This window comes from Aulostomus chinensis, chromosome 24 (assembly GCF_037954235.1).
Source record: "Aulostomus chinensis isolate RoL2024-O1b breed Wild chromosome 24, RoL_Achi_v1.0, whole genome shotgun sequence".
Classification (NCBI taxonomy): domain Eukaryota; kingdom Metazoa; phylum Chordata; class Actinopteri; order Syngnathiformes; family Aulostomidae; genus Aulostomus; species Aulostomus chinensis.
The window spans coordinates 2396510-2413097 of NC_141343.1; the positions used below are offsets into that span (position 1 = coordinate 2396510).

General features: G+C 44.9%; 2 protein-coding genes across 2 annotated transcripts; one reads left to right on the top strand and one right to left on the bottom strand.

The window, feature by feature from the left end:
• Positions 1-815: 815 nt before the first annotated feature.
• LOC147238371 (homeodomain-interacting protein kinase 2-like) lies at positions 816-4451 on the top strand. Its single transcript, XM_086197672.1, has 9 exons — positions 816-1176; positions 1312-1500; positions 1607-1788; positions 2059-2182; positions 2341-2451; positions 2539-2625; positions 2714-2901; positions 3023-3318; positions 3423-4451. The coding sequence occupies exons 1-9, from the start codon at positions 985-987 to the stop codon at positions 3842-3844; spliced, it is 1791 nt and encodes a 596-aa protein (XP_086053798.1). The 5' UTR covers positions 816-984; the 3' UTR covers positions 3845-4451.
• A 3437-nt stretch (positions 4452-7888) lies between these two features.
• LOC147238372 (uncharacterized) lies at positions 7889-9121 on the bottom strand. Its single transcript, XM_086198237.1, has 5 exons — positions 9011-9121; positions 8649-8921; positions 8414-8507; positions 8098-8165; positions 7889-7963 (listed from the first exon to the last, which is right to left on the bottom strand). Exons 1-5 carry the CDS (start codon positions 9119-9121, stop codon positions 7889-7891), a joined length of 621 nt encoding a protein of 206 aa, XP_086054363.1.
• Positions 9122-16588: the final 7467 nt, after the last annotated feature.

Below are 16588 nucleotides of genomic sequence, written 5' to 3' on the forward strand. Positions count from 1 at the left end.
TGGAGACGGGGCCTCCCACCTCATGAGCAGCAGCTCAGGTGTTTGTGCCACAAAGTTTTATTTCAACAACAAACCCACCTTCAAGTGAAGCAAGAGCTTCCTCTTGTTTTGTCTTTTCCTTCCTCTGGCTTGCTCCTAACTCATGATGTCTTTTGGACACGTTGAAAGGCTACCACTCCTCATCTGCTACCTGCAGCACTGGAAGTGCCCACCTCTCTGACTGGTCAGATGCTGAGTGCTGTCAATCATTGCATTGACGCATGCGGGGTCACATTACAGGTCTCTTCTCTCCTTCCTCGGGGTGATTTGGTGCTGTACGTGTGCCTCACTGTAGCGCATGGGTCCCCCCATGGAAGATGAGGCCCTACACAGCTCGTGTTCTGCGTTTAGGGAGCGGGGGCCATTGTCTTTATGGAGATGTGCACACAAAATGCGAAGAAACCCATTTGTTCTTTTGTCTCTCATGAATCTCACAAAAGCTGTTGCTCTACAAAATAAATCGAAAACTCATCTGGCTGTCACCTCTGAATCCTGACTGTGATCTTCCTGTCCTGACTGTGATCTTCCAGTCCTGGCAGTCATCTTGAAATCTTGACTGTGATCTTCCTGTCCTGACAGTGATCTTCCAGTCCTGGCAGTCATCTTGAAATCTTGACTGTGATCTTCAAACCCTGACAGTGATCTTCCAGTCCTGGCAGTCATCTTGAAATCTTGACTGTGATCTTCAAACCCTGACAGTGATCTTCCAGTCCTGCCATCTCAGTGTGATCCAATACGATGATGTCAGAATGACACATGAAGTCCATCAAATGTTTAAAGACACCCTTGCTGAGCTTTAGCCAAACCCCTCATCACAAGGACAACCTCAGGACTTTTGAAAGACACTGAAACAATCAGTGAATTCAATTGGGCACCGTGACCCTCAACACATTCACACTTGATTCCAAATAAAGAGCCTAATTGTGTGGTAAATAGGTGAGATAAATGGCCACCAGGAAAGCCAAATCTTTCCTCCCTGGAAGCAGTTTTGTTTCCAAATCCACAAACTATGAGGTGCTGTCCGTCCTTGGTGAGGGTGGCTTCGGGAAAGTCCTCAAATGTAAGAGGACTGACAAGAGCGGTAACGAGAGAGTCGTGGCTGTCAAAACCATGAAAAAAGAGGATGGCAAGGTGGAGGTAGGATAGTTGATACTGCGTTATTTGAGTGGTACTTCCATTGTGATAGTACTGCTGCACATTCTACTGTCTCAATTTACAAAATCCACTGTGACAATCTCAAGGCAATAAAATCTTACTTTCCTCTTTCTCCAGGTGGCCTTGCTAAAGAAGATGAAGAAGCTGGCCAATACCGACCTCTTTGTCCACTGGGAGCAGTCCTTTACTCACAGAGGACATTTCTGTCTTGAGTTTGAGTTCTTGGAGAAAACCCTGTTTGACCTCTTGGAGGAGACGAGAGGCCGACCTCTCAGTCTCCTAGAGATCAGGCCCATCATCAAACAGGTACGTTCTACCTCGTTCCTGTCTGCACTCATAGAAAATGGGCACCAAAGGACTACCGTTGACATTGTCATCAAACTAATGTTTTTTTGGTTTGTGACCCTTGCAGCTTGCTACTGGACTGCTGCATCTGAAGGCGGCGGGGATCGTACACGCCGACCTTAAATTGGAAAATGTCATGCTGGTCAACCACCAGCAGCAGCCATTTAAGCTTAAGATCATTGACTTTGGTCTGGCCAAAAAAGTCGCCGCTGTGGAGCTGGGCTCCATGTTTGGGACCCTCCCGTACTAGTGAGTAACTGCAACCATATCCATGTCTGAGTGGCTCATAATGGTGGTCTCAGTCTTATCCATCAGAACTGGAACAAATAAAGCAACAACTGGAACGACAATGCTCAACAGAACAGAAAACATTTGAGCCCAGAGCCCAGGTGGTGGCTCACTGGGGTCAGGATGAATAATCTGTTTTACCAAGACTTCATTGTAACAGGAAATGATCATAACCCAATCATGCAGGTAGTTTCTTGGCTAAAGTGACCTTCCATTTTCATCCTCCGTCAGTTCACCTGAGATGCTGCTGGGGCTTCCTTGTAACGAAGCCATCGATATGTGGGCCGTGGGCTGCATCGCTGCTGCTTTATTCAGCAAGGACCTGCTGTACCCAGCAACGAATCCCTATGACTTGGTAGGTTCCACCTAAGTTCAACTAGTGTGGGTACTCTTTTTGTTGCCTGTAGTTTCAAGTAGAAATCTTTGGTTCATGGAGAAACTGTCGTTAGGGATTGGGTTTAAAGTCCTCCGTGTGAACTGTCATTGTGACTTCACCTTGTGTTGCACCTTCAGCTCAGGTACATGATGGACATGCAGGGTCCTTTCCCCCAAGATATGCTGGAGTCTGGCCTGCTTACACACTACTTCTTTTTCAAAGACTGTGACGGGATCTGGAAATTAAAGGTAGGACTTTGACAGCAGATATCTAACTGAGCTACTTTGTGAGGTAAAAAGAGTTGCTAAGCATTTGTGTGTTAATTTTCTCCTCAGGAACCATATATGTACCAGGCAGACACAGGGACTCAACCGCTGGAGACCAGGATGTACCGGCTCAGCTCCCTCGATCAACTGCGCTTTGTAAGTATTGAGTGTATTTCTGAGGTGCGGCTCAAAGATTCTGGAGGTGGTTGAGGACACACCTGACCTTGATTGTTTTTTCTTCCAGCTCAACCCTATCAGGTTCCAGCGTCCTGGCGATCAGGCTGCAGAAACGGCTGATCGCCTGATGTTCTTCGATCTTCTGAAGCGGATGCTCCAGCAGAACCCCGCCTCAAGGATCACTCCACGGGAGGTGCTGGAGCACCCTTTCATTTCTATGTGCCACCTGGAGCCCTATAATTACATCAGTGTTTAGTAAGTCAAGACCTGGATTTTATTCTTTAACGTCTCATTCGTCCATGTTCTCTCACTCATCTGAAGTTACTGTTTGTATGTTATAACCATGCAACTGACTCAGTCTTTGCCTGTCTTGCAGTCCAATGACATCCCTTCGATTGATGTCTGGGTTCGGGGTCCCGACAGGCTGCACCTCTGAGGTTCAGCCTCAATCTACACGAAAGAGGAAGAGGCCATGTGAGGATGTGCTGGAAGGAAAGGGTCAGAAGAGGAAGAGGACAACAACTTCCCGCCCACCTACATCCTGCACCCAGACTGAGGCTGAGCCTAAACGTGGGCACAAGAGGAAAAGGCCCAATGGTGATGTGGGTTCAGGAAAAGCTGCCAAGAAGAAGAAGATGGCAGCTCATAAAGAAGCTGACGGAGAGAGGACAGGTGAGTGGACGTGTCCTGTGTCTAGACATGAATTCCACAGACAGTATTTCTCTTTAACTGCACAGAGACGTGCTTGTGTCTAATATGTGACTGTTGACTTCCAGGGCCTCCTCAGGCGAACACCAGGGACACACCAGGGACGCCACCCGAGGCAAGGACCCCCGCGTTTAACCAGGGTCACCCCGTCAACGAGTCCCTGCCCTTATTCTCCACCGCCCTTCCTCCCATCAACCCTCCTCTTCATCGTGTTCCACCACCACCTCCTCAGGTTCACCCTCTATATGTAGCCAACTTCGGCTACATCCATCCTCCACACTGGGCCCCATATTTTAATGTTGTGCCCCCTCCTAACAATCCCCACTTTGGGTATCCACCACAACAACCCGCCCTTCAACACCTTATGGCACCTCGAGGAAACGTCCAATTTATTTGTCCCCCTCATCACTTAATGCCTCGCCCCGTCAACGCCATTGCTGCCCCACCTCTTCCACCCTCTGCCGCCCTCCCAGAACCAGCTCAGAGATAGACATCGACTGGAAGTGTTACATCCTGTCAAGGGGGAACGGAGAACACAACATGAATGGACACCTTCCTCCATTCCCAAGCCTGACAAACTGAAGGATACGGCTCTACCATGAACAACAAGGTTTATTTAAAAATAATGAATGGACACAAATTAACCCAGAAAACCACATGGACTTCGGGGTGGGCCCAGGCCAAAATAATAAACAAAACCTCAACTAAGCTGGAAGGGAATTGACCTGCAAAAGAAAAAGGGAAACCAAAACACAGGAAACTCTCCTACCTCCCTAGGGACAAAACAGGAGGAACAGTGATCAAGAAAATGGCAGCCCGCCCCTACTGCTGCGTGTCGAAATTAACACAGAACGCAAATGCACGGGGAGTTTGGAACGGAGGAGAGGAGATGCGGCTGGCCCAGATCTTCCTCCTCATCAAGAGCCACCGGACCAATCAGCAACCAACGCCGCACCTGTAATGAATCACTCACTCCACCACACCTACAGGGGGAGAATGAGAGAAGCAGACCCGCCCATGGGTCATAACAGAAGCGGCCTCCACCTCCCACTCCAGGAGCACTCATTACTCTGCGCTGGAACTTTGAAGGAGGGCGTTTGGGATTTTTGTGTATCTCAAATAAAATCAATGTGACCTTGAAATCTGTCTGGACTGTGACGATCAGGGTTTGAAAATGTGTCTTTGTGTCTGGAAAATGAATTCCTGGATATTAAATGTTCACTTAAAACTGATATACTGAATGCTAAGCTAACGATGGCTACTCCCTCTCCCTCTCCTTTCTCCTGTTCAGTTTGCGACATGTTTAGTTACTCCTCTGCCTCCTTCGTGATACTGATAAGTGCGTTAAATGTAGTTTTTTGTAGCGCTGGAGGTGAGGCTTAGCGAGGTTGAACTGGACCTGCGGCAGCTCCACACCCATGGATCTAAACAATTAGCCGCTAGAGCTAGCCAGCCCCCTGATAGCAGGTGCGGATACATCTGAACCCTGCACACGTGTCCTGTGTCCAACCTGGTCTTGACACGATGCAAAGATTATTCCATAACAAATAGTTTTTGGAGCAGATATCTCATTCAACACGATTCATTTTTCTCCATGTAGCTCCAAAATTTGGTCCTATTGACTGACAGAACTTTTTCTCTTTTATTCTTTAAAAATATATAAGAAAACAGGTTTTGAGGTCGTCTTTTGCCTTTATTTTTTTCTATGGTTTTTATTTTTCAATATAAAGTCTGTCATGGAGTCTGCCTTATTAAAGAATATTTCAGTCATTTCATTTATTCTCCTTTTTTCTCCTTATTTAATATCTATTATTGATTTATTAGTTCCTGTTACCGTGGGTCAGTGATGGGACGACATGAGCTGTTAGCCATTGTTAGGTTCAAACTGAATCAACTAAGCACAAAAAAGTAAGGAAATTTGTGTTTGGTAGATTATTTCCTTGTTGTAACAGTGCTTCTTGGCAATCGGTCCTTTACCGTTGGAAAGCCTGTTTATTTCCATTTTAAATGGTGCCACATTTGTAAGGAGCGTGCATTTGTGGGATGAGCAGCAGAGCTGAGGATGTGGGTTGCACCTCATGAAAATGTTACCAAATCTATTGTGCCGATGCCAAACAGCTGATTTTGCCACTGACTCTTGTTTGGTGTTTGGTGGATTGGATGATTGAAGTTTGAAGAAACAAGACGCACTGGCACTTGAACAATTTATCCATTTCATGAACAGGAGCCTCGGTCGCGTGTGGAAGAACCAAACACAACCACAACAGCCTGGCACCTCCTCCCCATGCTGGTCGCCAGCCTGCTCACACACTGCTCCAGGACGGCATCCCATTCTTCAACCAGCATTTGTTGCAAATCAGCCAAGGTGGTTGTTATAGTTTTGAATTGGTTTTGGGTGATTTTTATTAAAGTTTTCAGGTCACTATTCCCCACACAACTGCAGCCCCCATAGCCCCACAGTCACACCTACGGTCAGTTTAGAGTATCAATCAGCCTCGCTCTTGATGTCTTTGGACTGAGGGAGGAAGCTGGAGTACCAGAGAGAACCCACACAGGAACAGGGAGAATACCTTCCTCCCACACGTTCAGAGTGAAACCACCTTCAGATGTTGTTTTCTTTATTTAATATGGGATTTTGACAGCTCCCTTCTCCTCCTTTTTATATATATATCCATATATATCTATATGTGTGAGTGTGTGTGTATGGATGTGCTGATTCAGAGTCAGTCGGTCACACGACATGGGAGCTACTTGGGAAATCAATTTATTTAGCATTCAAATTTCCTTTAAAATAAAGGGATAATGAAATTGTGAAAGAAGAGGTTGGTCGTCGACTTATTTAGTGATGATATCTAGAATTGAATTGCAGTCTCAAGGTCTCGTGACATAAAACCTCTTCAAATCTGTGAATATGGCATGACTATATAGAAGAGGAAATTAAAATAAAGATCAAATAAAGTGAAGGAGAATCGGATGAAGCCCCTGGGAAAGACTTTTAAAGTATAAAGTTAGTAAAGTAACTGCCAGACCACCTGGAGGCGCAACATTTCATGAGTTTTTTTATTTTGTTGAAGCCCCCAAAAATCAGATTTGTTTTGAAGAAAAAAGGAATACTTTCCTGGATTTCAGTAGGGCCCCCACACTGCCCAGTGTTCGGGTCCTAACTCTGAAATATTTCAACTTCCCAATCAGGCACTGAGCTGAAACTGCTTCCTTGACTGGGCGGTGATTTGGTACCAGAAAAATCCCAAACAAAGCATTTGTTGATGACTAGAAATAAAAGGTATGAACCCAATAGACCCAAGCAATCCAAGCTTCAGGAGGTATTTGCAGCATCGAATTATATAAGATGGGCATATTTCTAAAGTTACATGAAAACTACATGAATGCTTGTTACAAATCTTACTACTGCATGGAGGAAATAATGCCATGTTTGTAAGCATGGACACCGCAGGGAGTTGAACCCCATTCCACTTGTATGGAAGCACCTCTACCAGTGTCTTTTGCTTTTTTATGACATTTGGGGAAAGAAAACCTTCATTAGCAACAGCATTTGGTGTTAATATGCAAATGTCTACTGTGGTACAGGAGGAACTCCCAAGTGTGTTCAAGCTACATAGAACGGTGTGTGTGTTGTTGTTGGATGTCATTAACATGGATGTAAATATGCTGTTGCAATGAAGGAAAAAAGAACCCCTGGAGTGCTAAAGGACAAGCTTTTAGAGGACTAAGTTATTGAAGGTTTAATGTGGTTGAAACATTTCTGGTTTCATGTAAAAAGATTAAATAAAAGTCAAAGGTTCTATTTATCAGCATCTGCTCCTGATTGTGCTAAGCTAACTAGCAGTGAGCTGGTCTCTCATGCAGAACACAAATGTGTCTGTCTTCTTGTCCTGCTCTTCTGATGAAGGGCCATAAAGTGTATTTTCTAAAATGTCGCCATGTGATATGAATGTGTGTGTTTAGCTTGTTGCCATAGTAACATGCTAAACATTACTTACCTGAAGAGACCTGCTCCACCAAGGCTACACCCAGATATAAAGGCTGGTCTACCTTGGTCTCCTTGCATCGGTCTCATGAGTGAAAAGGGTCGAGGATCGGCAGAAGGACCCTGGCGTTGCCTGACCACACCCCCGCGCAAGATCTTGCTGCCACCCGAGGAGAAGAGAGGGATGAGGAGGTGGGGGGCTCTCACGCTTGACGAGGGAGGAGAAAGACAACACAGGGTTGAGTTTATTCCCTCATCATCCAGCATCCTCATCTCATTAAAAACATCATTGGAAACAACCGACACTCGGTCCATCGATCAAATCCACACTTCAGTTAGGAGTTCCTACCTGGAGGTCCTCTGTCCCGACTTCCTCTGTCCCCGTCATCAGCCACACCAACACCAGTGACCTCTGGGTCTCCGAGGTCGTGGACTCTCCGTGTCCCGTCCCAGTCTGCCTCCTCCTGTGCTCCTCTCTCCACCCAGAGGAGGGCTGTACCCATCACCTCTGGGTCTGTGAGGGACTGGATCCTGCTGGCTTGATGTCTACAGCTGCCGGTGAGCAGCTGAGACCAGCAGCTTCATCAGGATCTTCATTCCATCGCTGTCACTCAGGTGAACCTTCACAAACAACACATTCTACGTTGATGCACAAAATCAACACTGGACTTTGAATACATCAACTTTTCCTTTCTACTACAAAGAGATGCATGTCACACATTTCCTGCTGCCGCCACCACATGGGGTTTACTTACGCCATCTCTGCACCACAGCTCACGGCGTTGCAGGGGGAAGTGCTCAGCAACAGGCACGTACTTCACACCTTAAATAAACATCACAATCATGAATTATTAAAATGCCTGGACAGATCCTAGAGACACTTTTGGTTCTGCAAAAGCTGATCATGTGTTTTTGTTAGATGCTTCAAAAAACAATGCAACTGCGTAAATGTAACTTTCACAAACTGTAACCAGCAAAAGGCGGTGAACTATCAACTACCAGTAAATCGGATTTTCTAGAAACGTGCAGGTGTTTTTGGATAAACACATCAACTGTTACAAACGTACTCACCCATTCGTGCAGCCACGTGCTGAAACTCCTGGCGCAGAGCTTCCTGGTGAGCCACGTCAGTGTTGAGACATGGAGGGAAGTCAAGAACAAAGACCTACAAAACAACAGATGAAATCAAACCGCTCATCATACACATTTAAATATTTTCTATGTATGTCTGAAAGTGTACAACCGAGCACATTTCACCCTAGAATAAATGACTACAAACAAACAAACGTTAAAACCATCTACGTACATTCCTCCAGCGCCTGCAGACGGAGGTCAGGAGCAAGCCGAAGTCTGCTCCTGCCAGGCTGATGGTCCTGCTCCTCGTCAAGTTGTTGCTAGGAGCCAGGAGGCAGACGACCTCGGGTGAACGGGGCATCACAGCGTGGAGGACCTCAGTCCTCAGCTCAGCGGCGCTGGCCCCTGGTGTTGACATCACACCGAAGGCCAGTCTTCCCTCAGGCATCCTAACAAAACCGTCCACGACTCCTCGCAGGTGGGAGTCTCCAACGATCAGTCCAAACTGAAACAAAACAACCAGTTGCTTGGAAGAATAAATACAAAATCATGTTGACTTGGACGAATTTCACTTCAATTCCACATCACTTCTACCTTCTGGTGTGGAGACTCCACTGGAAGGATCAGCTTGTGGCTTTTCCCAGTCAGCTCTGAAACTGGCCATTTCTGGACAGCGTGCCGGAAGCCAGTACCGTAGCCTATCATGAACCAGTGGAAACACACAGATTTAACTAGTAGACATTCTTGGTAAACCAGGCCTTCTACAAACATGGAGTATAAGAGGCACCTTCAATAAAAGCAATGTTACATGGAGTCGCTGGTACATACGTGCATCATGGTGGAAGCGGGGCTCCTGTGGCTCCCAGGTCACAGTTGACCAGGTTGTAGCCCGAGAGCGATGGCCACGGCCACGAGGCATCTAGAAAAAGAAGCCCAGGCATGAAATAACTCAAGCAATCATAAAAAACTTGTTGATGCGTTCACATACTCGATCCAAACCAAGTAGCCACAAGAAGCTACGTTACAATCGCCTCAATCAAATCAATGTTCATGAACCTGCATTTTAATATCATTCCTTCTGAAATTCTTCATCATCACCTTGTAGTGCTGCTTCATTCACAAATGACTACATGCTATCAACAAGTCTCACTCCTGCATGTCTGTGCAAAAAATATCCCCGATTACAGACGGTTGTTTTAAAGAAACCTGCAGAGCTTCACCGGGAGCCACACACCAGCAAACCAACGGCAAAAAAGAGGCTCATCATCGCAAAGGCAGCGCAATGTAGGCCTGGTAATCTACTGAGACCAAGTAGGGTTTGATAGCATTTAGAAGGCTTAAAAAGAACATCCTGCTGGCACAACATGCTTGTCCATTTTGGTGAATTCCCCTTGTATTCATTCAATAATATGAACACCGTCAAACACTGGGGTACATTGGAGAGCAAACACACTCACCAAAGTCAGAACGAACCCCAAGCAGCATGAACTTGCATTAATATTTGCGTTCTCGATACATTCTTCTCTGTTATTGACTCCGTTGATAGACAAAGTCAAGCAGTGTTGTCCATTATTGAACTCTACAGAATTTCGCATCTGTCCTCCCGCTGCCAGCCAACAAGAGAGAAGCGCTTCTCCCTCCGTGAGCGCTTTAGGAGGCTGGAACTGCAGAGACTAGCTAGTTAGCTTAGCGCAGGTTAGCGTTAGCGCTGGAGTTAGCACAATGGAAGTTGTTCCAAAACCAGTCGGTGCTTCTGTTGTTGGAGAGAGTTCCAATACCTACATTTCTTAAATCTTTTCAGCCTCTTGAAAAGGATCAAAGTTTTGCTTTCCTGGGCGCTTTTTTAGTTTGAAGGTGCTCGGCCAATCACACAGTAAAACAGCTCTCATTGTGTCTGATGATAAAATGCATGAACACGACGCTAAAATGGAATCCTAATAAATGGAAGAAAAAATCGTTTGAGAAGAAGCTGTTTTTCCACTGTTGTTGAAGGCGCGACAACGGCACTGGCATTCACAGTGCTAAGCTAACCGACAGCTAAGAGACTTTAGCAGGTGTCTCTGGGTATATGTCTCCTTGTTTGCTGGTAGGAGAGAGAATAAATATATATTTCTCTCCAAAAATACTTTGAATGGCTTCACTATGCTAATAATTCTTCACACAAACATTTAGGGAGCTCTATACACTGGACGAGATCCAAGATTCGCACAAGCTTGTCAATTTGTTAGCCACTTACCTTGTTCAGAAAGAGTTTGGTGGTGAGGACAGGAAGAAATAGCAAAGAATGTCTCTGTCTCTCTCAGCAGTGTTCAACCAAGGTTGAAGCAAAGAAGTAGGACACTTCCCCAGCTTATATGTAGCAGCTGAGTTCATTGACAAACAACTAATGTCATAGCCAATCGGTATCAAGAATCCCCGGCAGCATCCGGTGGTTTGGGCGGGGCTTACCTCCAGGGGGCGGGGCCAGAAACATGGCAGGAAGTATACGTTTAAACAAATATCTGGAAATGAAATGAAAATTCTGTTTCTCCCCAAGTCAGAAGTTTACACAAACAAAAAAATATATAAACAAATATTTTATAGAGTTTTTTTTACGGAATTTCGAGTTAATTATTCAATATCATTTATTCCTCATTGCACTGCTTTTTATAGAATAACAAAGCACAGTAAATGGACGAATGAGAACCATTGCAGAAGCAAAGACTGTAGAATTAATAAATTAAATATTCTGCATTAATTTTAAAATCTAGACACTGGGACATGTATTTCAAAATCCTTTTAATCCCTCTGTCAGTGACTAAGGTTTCATTCTCCAAAACATCTGTTCACACATCAAAATAAGTGATACGTGAACATGAAATTTAAGTTAAATTTTATAAGTTTTTAGGTCAATTTTTAAGTATATTTTTTAGGGTTTAAGAGTTAATCATTCAATATTTTCTATTCCTTATCTCACTGCATGTCATAGAATAACTTAGTAAAGTAAATTAATGAATGAGGATCATTAATGAATAAATAGCATTAATAAATTAAAAATTAAAATTTCTCTTAAAAATCCCGGTAACAGAAAATGATTTATGAAAAAATATTTTTTATAAACATCGGTTATCGTCATAACAGCAATATTAATATTGGTATCTGCCAAAATTTACATATCGGTGCATCCCTAATATATACACACACACACAGGGGTGAAAGGAGCTTAAAAGTCTTGCCGGAACTGTACCCTCATGTTTAAAAAAAAAAAAAAACGGGCCGCCGCGCCGAAGTTTTATGGTTTTTAATTGGTTTTGGGTGATTTTGATTCCAGTTTTCGGGTGTCTGTTCCCCACACAACTGCAGCCCCCATAGCCCCACCCTTCCCACACCACCCCTGGAAATGCTTTGAAAACTTCTTTTGACAGTAACTGCCCACTACAGCGCTGACAGCAGGGAACAGGCAGACATGCAGACATGAAACAACAGGTCATCAGTATCACTCAATGATTTCTTCTTCCTGTAGGTCCTCACTGGCAGACTCCTCAGAGACAGTCTCTCCCTGGAACTCACTCTCATCAAGGAGTGGCTCTGAGTCTGAATCTTCCGGGGGTCTAATTTTGCTCACTTTTTCTCCTGCTTCTTCAACTCTGTCACATTGTCGCTTAAACATGTCACTTATTTTACGTTGCATTGTGCCAAAGCAGGTAGCCAGCAGCCTAGGTCTTTGATTTTGCCCTCCGTTCTGTTTTCTTTCTCTTTTTTTCGTTCCGTGAAAGCAGAACACGTGTGGTTTGAACCAATCAAAACTAACGATGCTGGTAACGTTCAGAGTTCAGAGTGAAACCGCCTTCAGACGTCGTTTTCTTTAATTAATATGGATTTTGACAGCTCCCTTCTCCTCCTTTTTTTTAACGGAACGCTGTGCCGGGCATGAATATTTTACTGGAACTGCGTTCCGGCTCACTTTCACCCCTGCTGTTATCTAAATTATGTTCTAAATATATATTCACGTACAGGAAACTGGCTGGTGCCTTTAATATCAGTGCCCTCATCCATCACGGTGGAGCCGTATGTGAAACCAGTGGCTCATCAGAAGCTCTGTTGGAATCCCCTTTGGTAACAGGACACCCACAGGACTCATCCAGGACACCAGATCCTACCATAGATGCAGGTGGTGCTGTGGTCGTCGCAGGCTGCAGCACAGGTATGACACAGGTGCCACACAGCGCTGGAGAAGCACCGCTGGAATGTGCATGTGGTTGCTGTTGGACCACAGGTAGCAACTCATAATGTAGTCACGGCTCATGAAGAGCGCATGACGTAATAACGTCTTTACGCATGATGTAATAATGTAGCAACTGATCACATTATGAGTCCAACTATGTAGCGACTCGTGATGTCATAACAGCTCATGATGTAACAATGGCTGCTACTGTGAGAAAAGTGCTGCAGTATCACCGTTTCAAAGACATGCAAATGTGGACGAGGCTGATTGGATGTTCTAAATTGACCGTAGGCGTGGCTGCGAGTGTGCAATGGACTGGTGACCTGTCCAGGGTGAACCCCACCTCTCACCCGAAAGCTGCTGGGATAGGCTCCACCCCCCACGACCCTTAACAGGATCGGCGGAAGAAAATGGATGGATGAATGTAAAATGCTCTCAAACTACATTGTGACGGCCTTTTGTATAGCAGGGCCTGGCGTGTGTGTGTGTGTGTGTGTGTGTGTGTTTTGTTTGTCTTGCAGGTATCCTGCTGGTAGGCCACTGGTGCCACTGGGAGCACCTGTCCCGTCTCCCAGTGGAGTATTGAAGAACCGTCCTCTCAGCACTTCTGGTCCTTCTCTCTTGATCCTGACATGTTTCTGTTTGGTTGGCTTGGGCCTACTTACTAGGTGAGGGTTGCTCCATCCAACACTCCACACTCACTGTCCTCCACTCATCCATCCACAGACACACTGATGATACTGACTGACACACCTCATACCTTGAAGACATTTATGTTGCTGCTCACTTCTTCAATAAATTAATTTCCTTTTTTGATCCACTACTTTGTATCTCCACTTTTTGTCATGGCTTATGAGCCGGGTCGTGACAAAGTGAACTCCAGTCCCCCTCCCTGTTCCCTAATCCAGCCTGTTACTGTAGCGCCACCTATGTCCAAATCCTAGTCCAACACAGGCCTCTGCCTGTCAGTGAATTCTCAGTAGTCCGTGCGCAGGTGTGGTCGTTATGGACTTGATGCTCCAGCAGGTTTTGCAGACATTTTGTGATTCTGCTTCCATCCAGACAGACAATCAGAGAGGTGAAAGCGCGACCTTTCACCCTGCAGGAATGGCAGTGGTAAAAAATGGTGATGATGCAGCACTTTTCTCTCAGTAGCAGCCATTGCTACATTATGAGCCGTTCTTACATGATGAGTGGCTACATAGTTGGGCTCATAATGTAATAAATTGTTACATTATGAGCAAAGATGTCATTATGTTATGCGCTAATGATTTTATGACATTATGAGCCGTTATTACCCGATGAACTTTTGTTCCATTGAAGTTGTTACATTCTGAGTTTCAACAGCACACTAGAATGTTGTAGTATCAGACACATCAGAGCGAATTTGCCTGTGGATAAGAGGTTGGTGCTGGCTCTGGTAATTCTGTGGAGGCGACCAGAGAAGAAGAAGCCAGGACAATAAAAGGAGGTGGGGAGTTTGAGCTCCTTGGGGAAGTGCAGCGTCACAACAATGGCCTCCAGGGTTCTTTCCCACTGAGCGAGGTGGAACATGAGGGGTAATGAAGCCTCAGTCTGTCAGCCAGCAATGAGAGGAGGACCAGACTCCAACCACCAGCGGGACGCTACCGTGAGCAAGCACAACGGAACATTCCAGCACAGTCCCACTGCCGTTAGCCGCAGTTAGCTTCCAGCTAACGATGCATGGCTGGGTCTTCCTACATTCCACAGTCAACGTGAGTGACGCAGGAGGGAAAAACATCGTTGTGACGTAACTGACGTCATGTCCCGATGTCACCTCAGCATACAAACTTAGTCACGTTGTTTTTTGAGGAGCTCCATGTTTGTATCTGCTTCTACTGGGTGGCTGTTTGTGGCGTGAACCTGTATCGTTAGATTGTCTGTGCGTGATGCTTGTTGTTATTGACAATGTTGCTGTAAAACCGCTATCATTTACTCATGAACGTCCATGATCTCCTTCCTGCAGCATACAAACTACTGGCAGAGCTGAGAACAAAGCAGTTGGCGCTTTTAAAATCGGTTCAACTGTGAGACGATAGTTCATGTTTTTCTTAAGATGCTATTTTTTAGTTGTTAGTCACAAGGGTTTAAGAGTGTTATTATTTTTCACAAATAAACGTTCGAGGAAATAAAGGTTCTTGTGATCACACGTGAAAAAAATATCTACGTTCTTGATGACCATGTGTGTTTCATTGGAATCAAACACAAAACGTCATCATGGATTTGTCCAAGTTGACATGATGGACGAGAAACCACTGGTTCAGGAACAAAATGCTAAGAAACCCACTGACTTCATTTGCCTCCACTCCCATCAGACTCACAGCCCTGTTGTTTGAAGGGCAGAGCAACGTGGTATCACAGCATCAGAGATTCAAAAATTCTTACATTCACCTGTCTGTCAAACTGGCTGTCAGCTCTGAATCCCGGCTGTGATGCTGCCATCCTGACTTTAATCTAGAAATTCTCACTGTTATCTTAGAATCCTGTCTATGATCTTGCAAAATGAAAGAATGACACAAGAAAAGAAGGAACTATCGGCAAGGATACAAAATTGAAGACCACTATTTGTCATGGGCACACGTTTTTTTTAATATATAGTTGAAAATTAATGTGGTGCAAAAAAATACATATAGTTAAGTTATTTATAATTCTATGAGTGACCTGGAACCCTGTGAGAAAGCCAGTACCTAGTAAATCACAACCGGGATTGAATGATTTAACTATGAGGATGCATCAGACCTTGATTATTAGAACAGTTATCTGATAGAGAAGCTCTTGTTGAGGTCTCAAATTTATTGATGGAAGTGAATCTAGAAGTCATGGGTCAAAAGTCCTCCGTGTGAAGAGTCACTGTGACTTAACCTCTTGTTGTATCTTCTGATCAGGTTCATGATGGACCTGCAGAGTCCTGTTGACCAAATTCTACTGGTGCTTGGCCTCCATACCCAGTCTTTCTTAGGAAAAGACTTTGACTGAATCTGGAACTGAAAGGTAACGACCGCCTTTGCAGAAATATAACTTAGCTTCACAACCCTGTGGGCTTTGTTCAACCGCAGATAATTAAAAGAGTCGATTAGCGTGTGTGTTAAATGTGTCTGCAGGAAGCAGATATGTGTCTGACGCAGACAAGGATTCAGCCGGTGGAGACGAGGACGTTCCTGCTCAGCTCCCGTTGTCGGCCTCTCTTGTTAAGTATCCAGTCTTTTTCTGAAGCTCACATACTCTGGAGGTAGTTGAGGATGCATCAGACCTTGATTATTGTTTGTTTCAGCTCAGGTTCCTGCATCCTGGTGATCAGCTGTTTCAGCTTGCTTGTGGCCAGGATGTTTTTTTACTAAATGCCCTAAGGAGGATGCTCCAGCTGAAACTACTTCAAGAAGAACTCCATGTGAGGTGCTTGAACACCCTTTAGTTCTCTGAGCCCCTGGAGCCCCCTGAGAACACCAGCACCTGGTAAGTCACTACTAACAAGTTAAATCATGAAATCCTGCTAGTCAATGTTCTCCAGTTCATCTGAAGTTACTTTATGGATGTGATAGTCACTCAATTGACAGAAGCCTTTATTGTCCTCCAGTCTGAGGATGTCAAGTTAGAACAGTTATCTGATAGAGAAGCTCTTGTTGAGGTCTCAAATTTATTGATGGAAGTGAATCTAGAAGTCATGGGTCAAAAGTCCACCATGTGAAGAGTCACTGTGACTTAACCTCTTGTTGTATCTTCAGATCAGGTTCATGATGGACCTGCAGAGTCCGGTTGCCCAAAATCTACTGGTGCTTGGCCTCCATACCCAGTCTTTCTTAGGAAAAGACTTTGACTGAATCTGGAACTGAAAGGTAACGACCGCCTCTGCAGAAATATAACTTAGCTTCACAACCCTGTGGGCTTTGTTCAAACGCAGACAATTAAAAGAGTCGATTAGCGTGTGTGGTAAATGTGTCTGCAGGAAG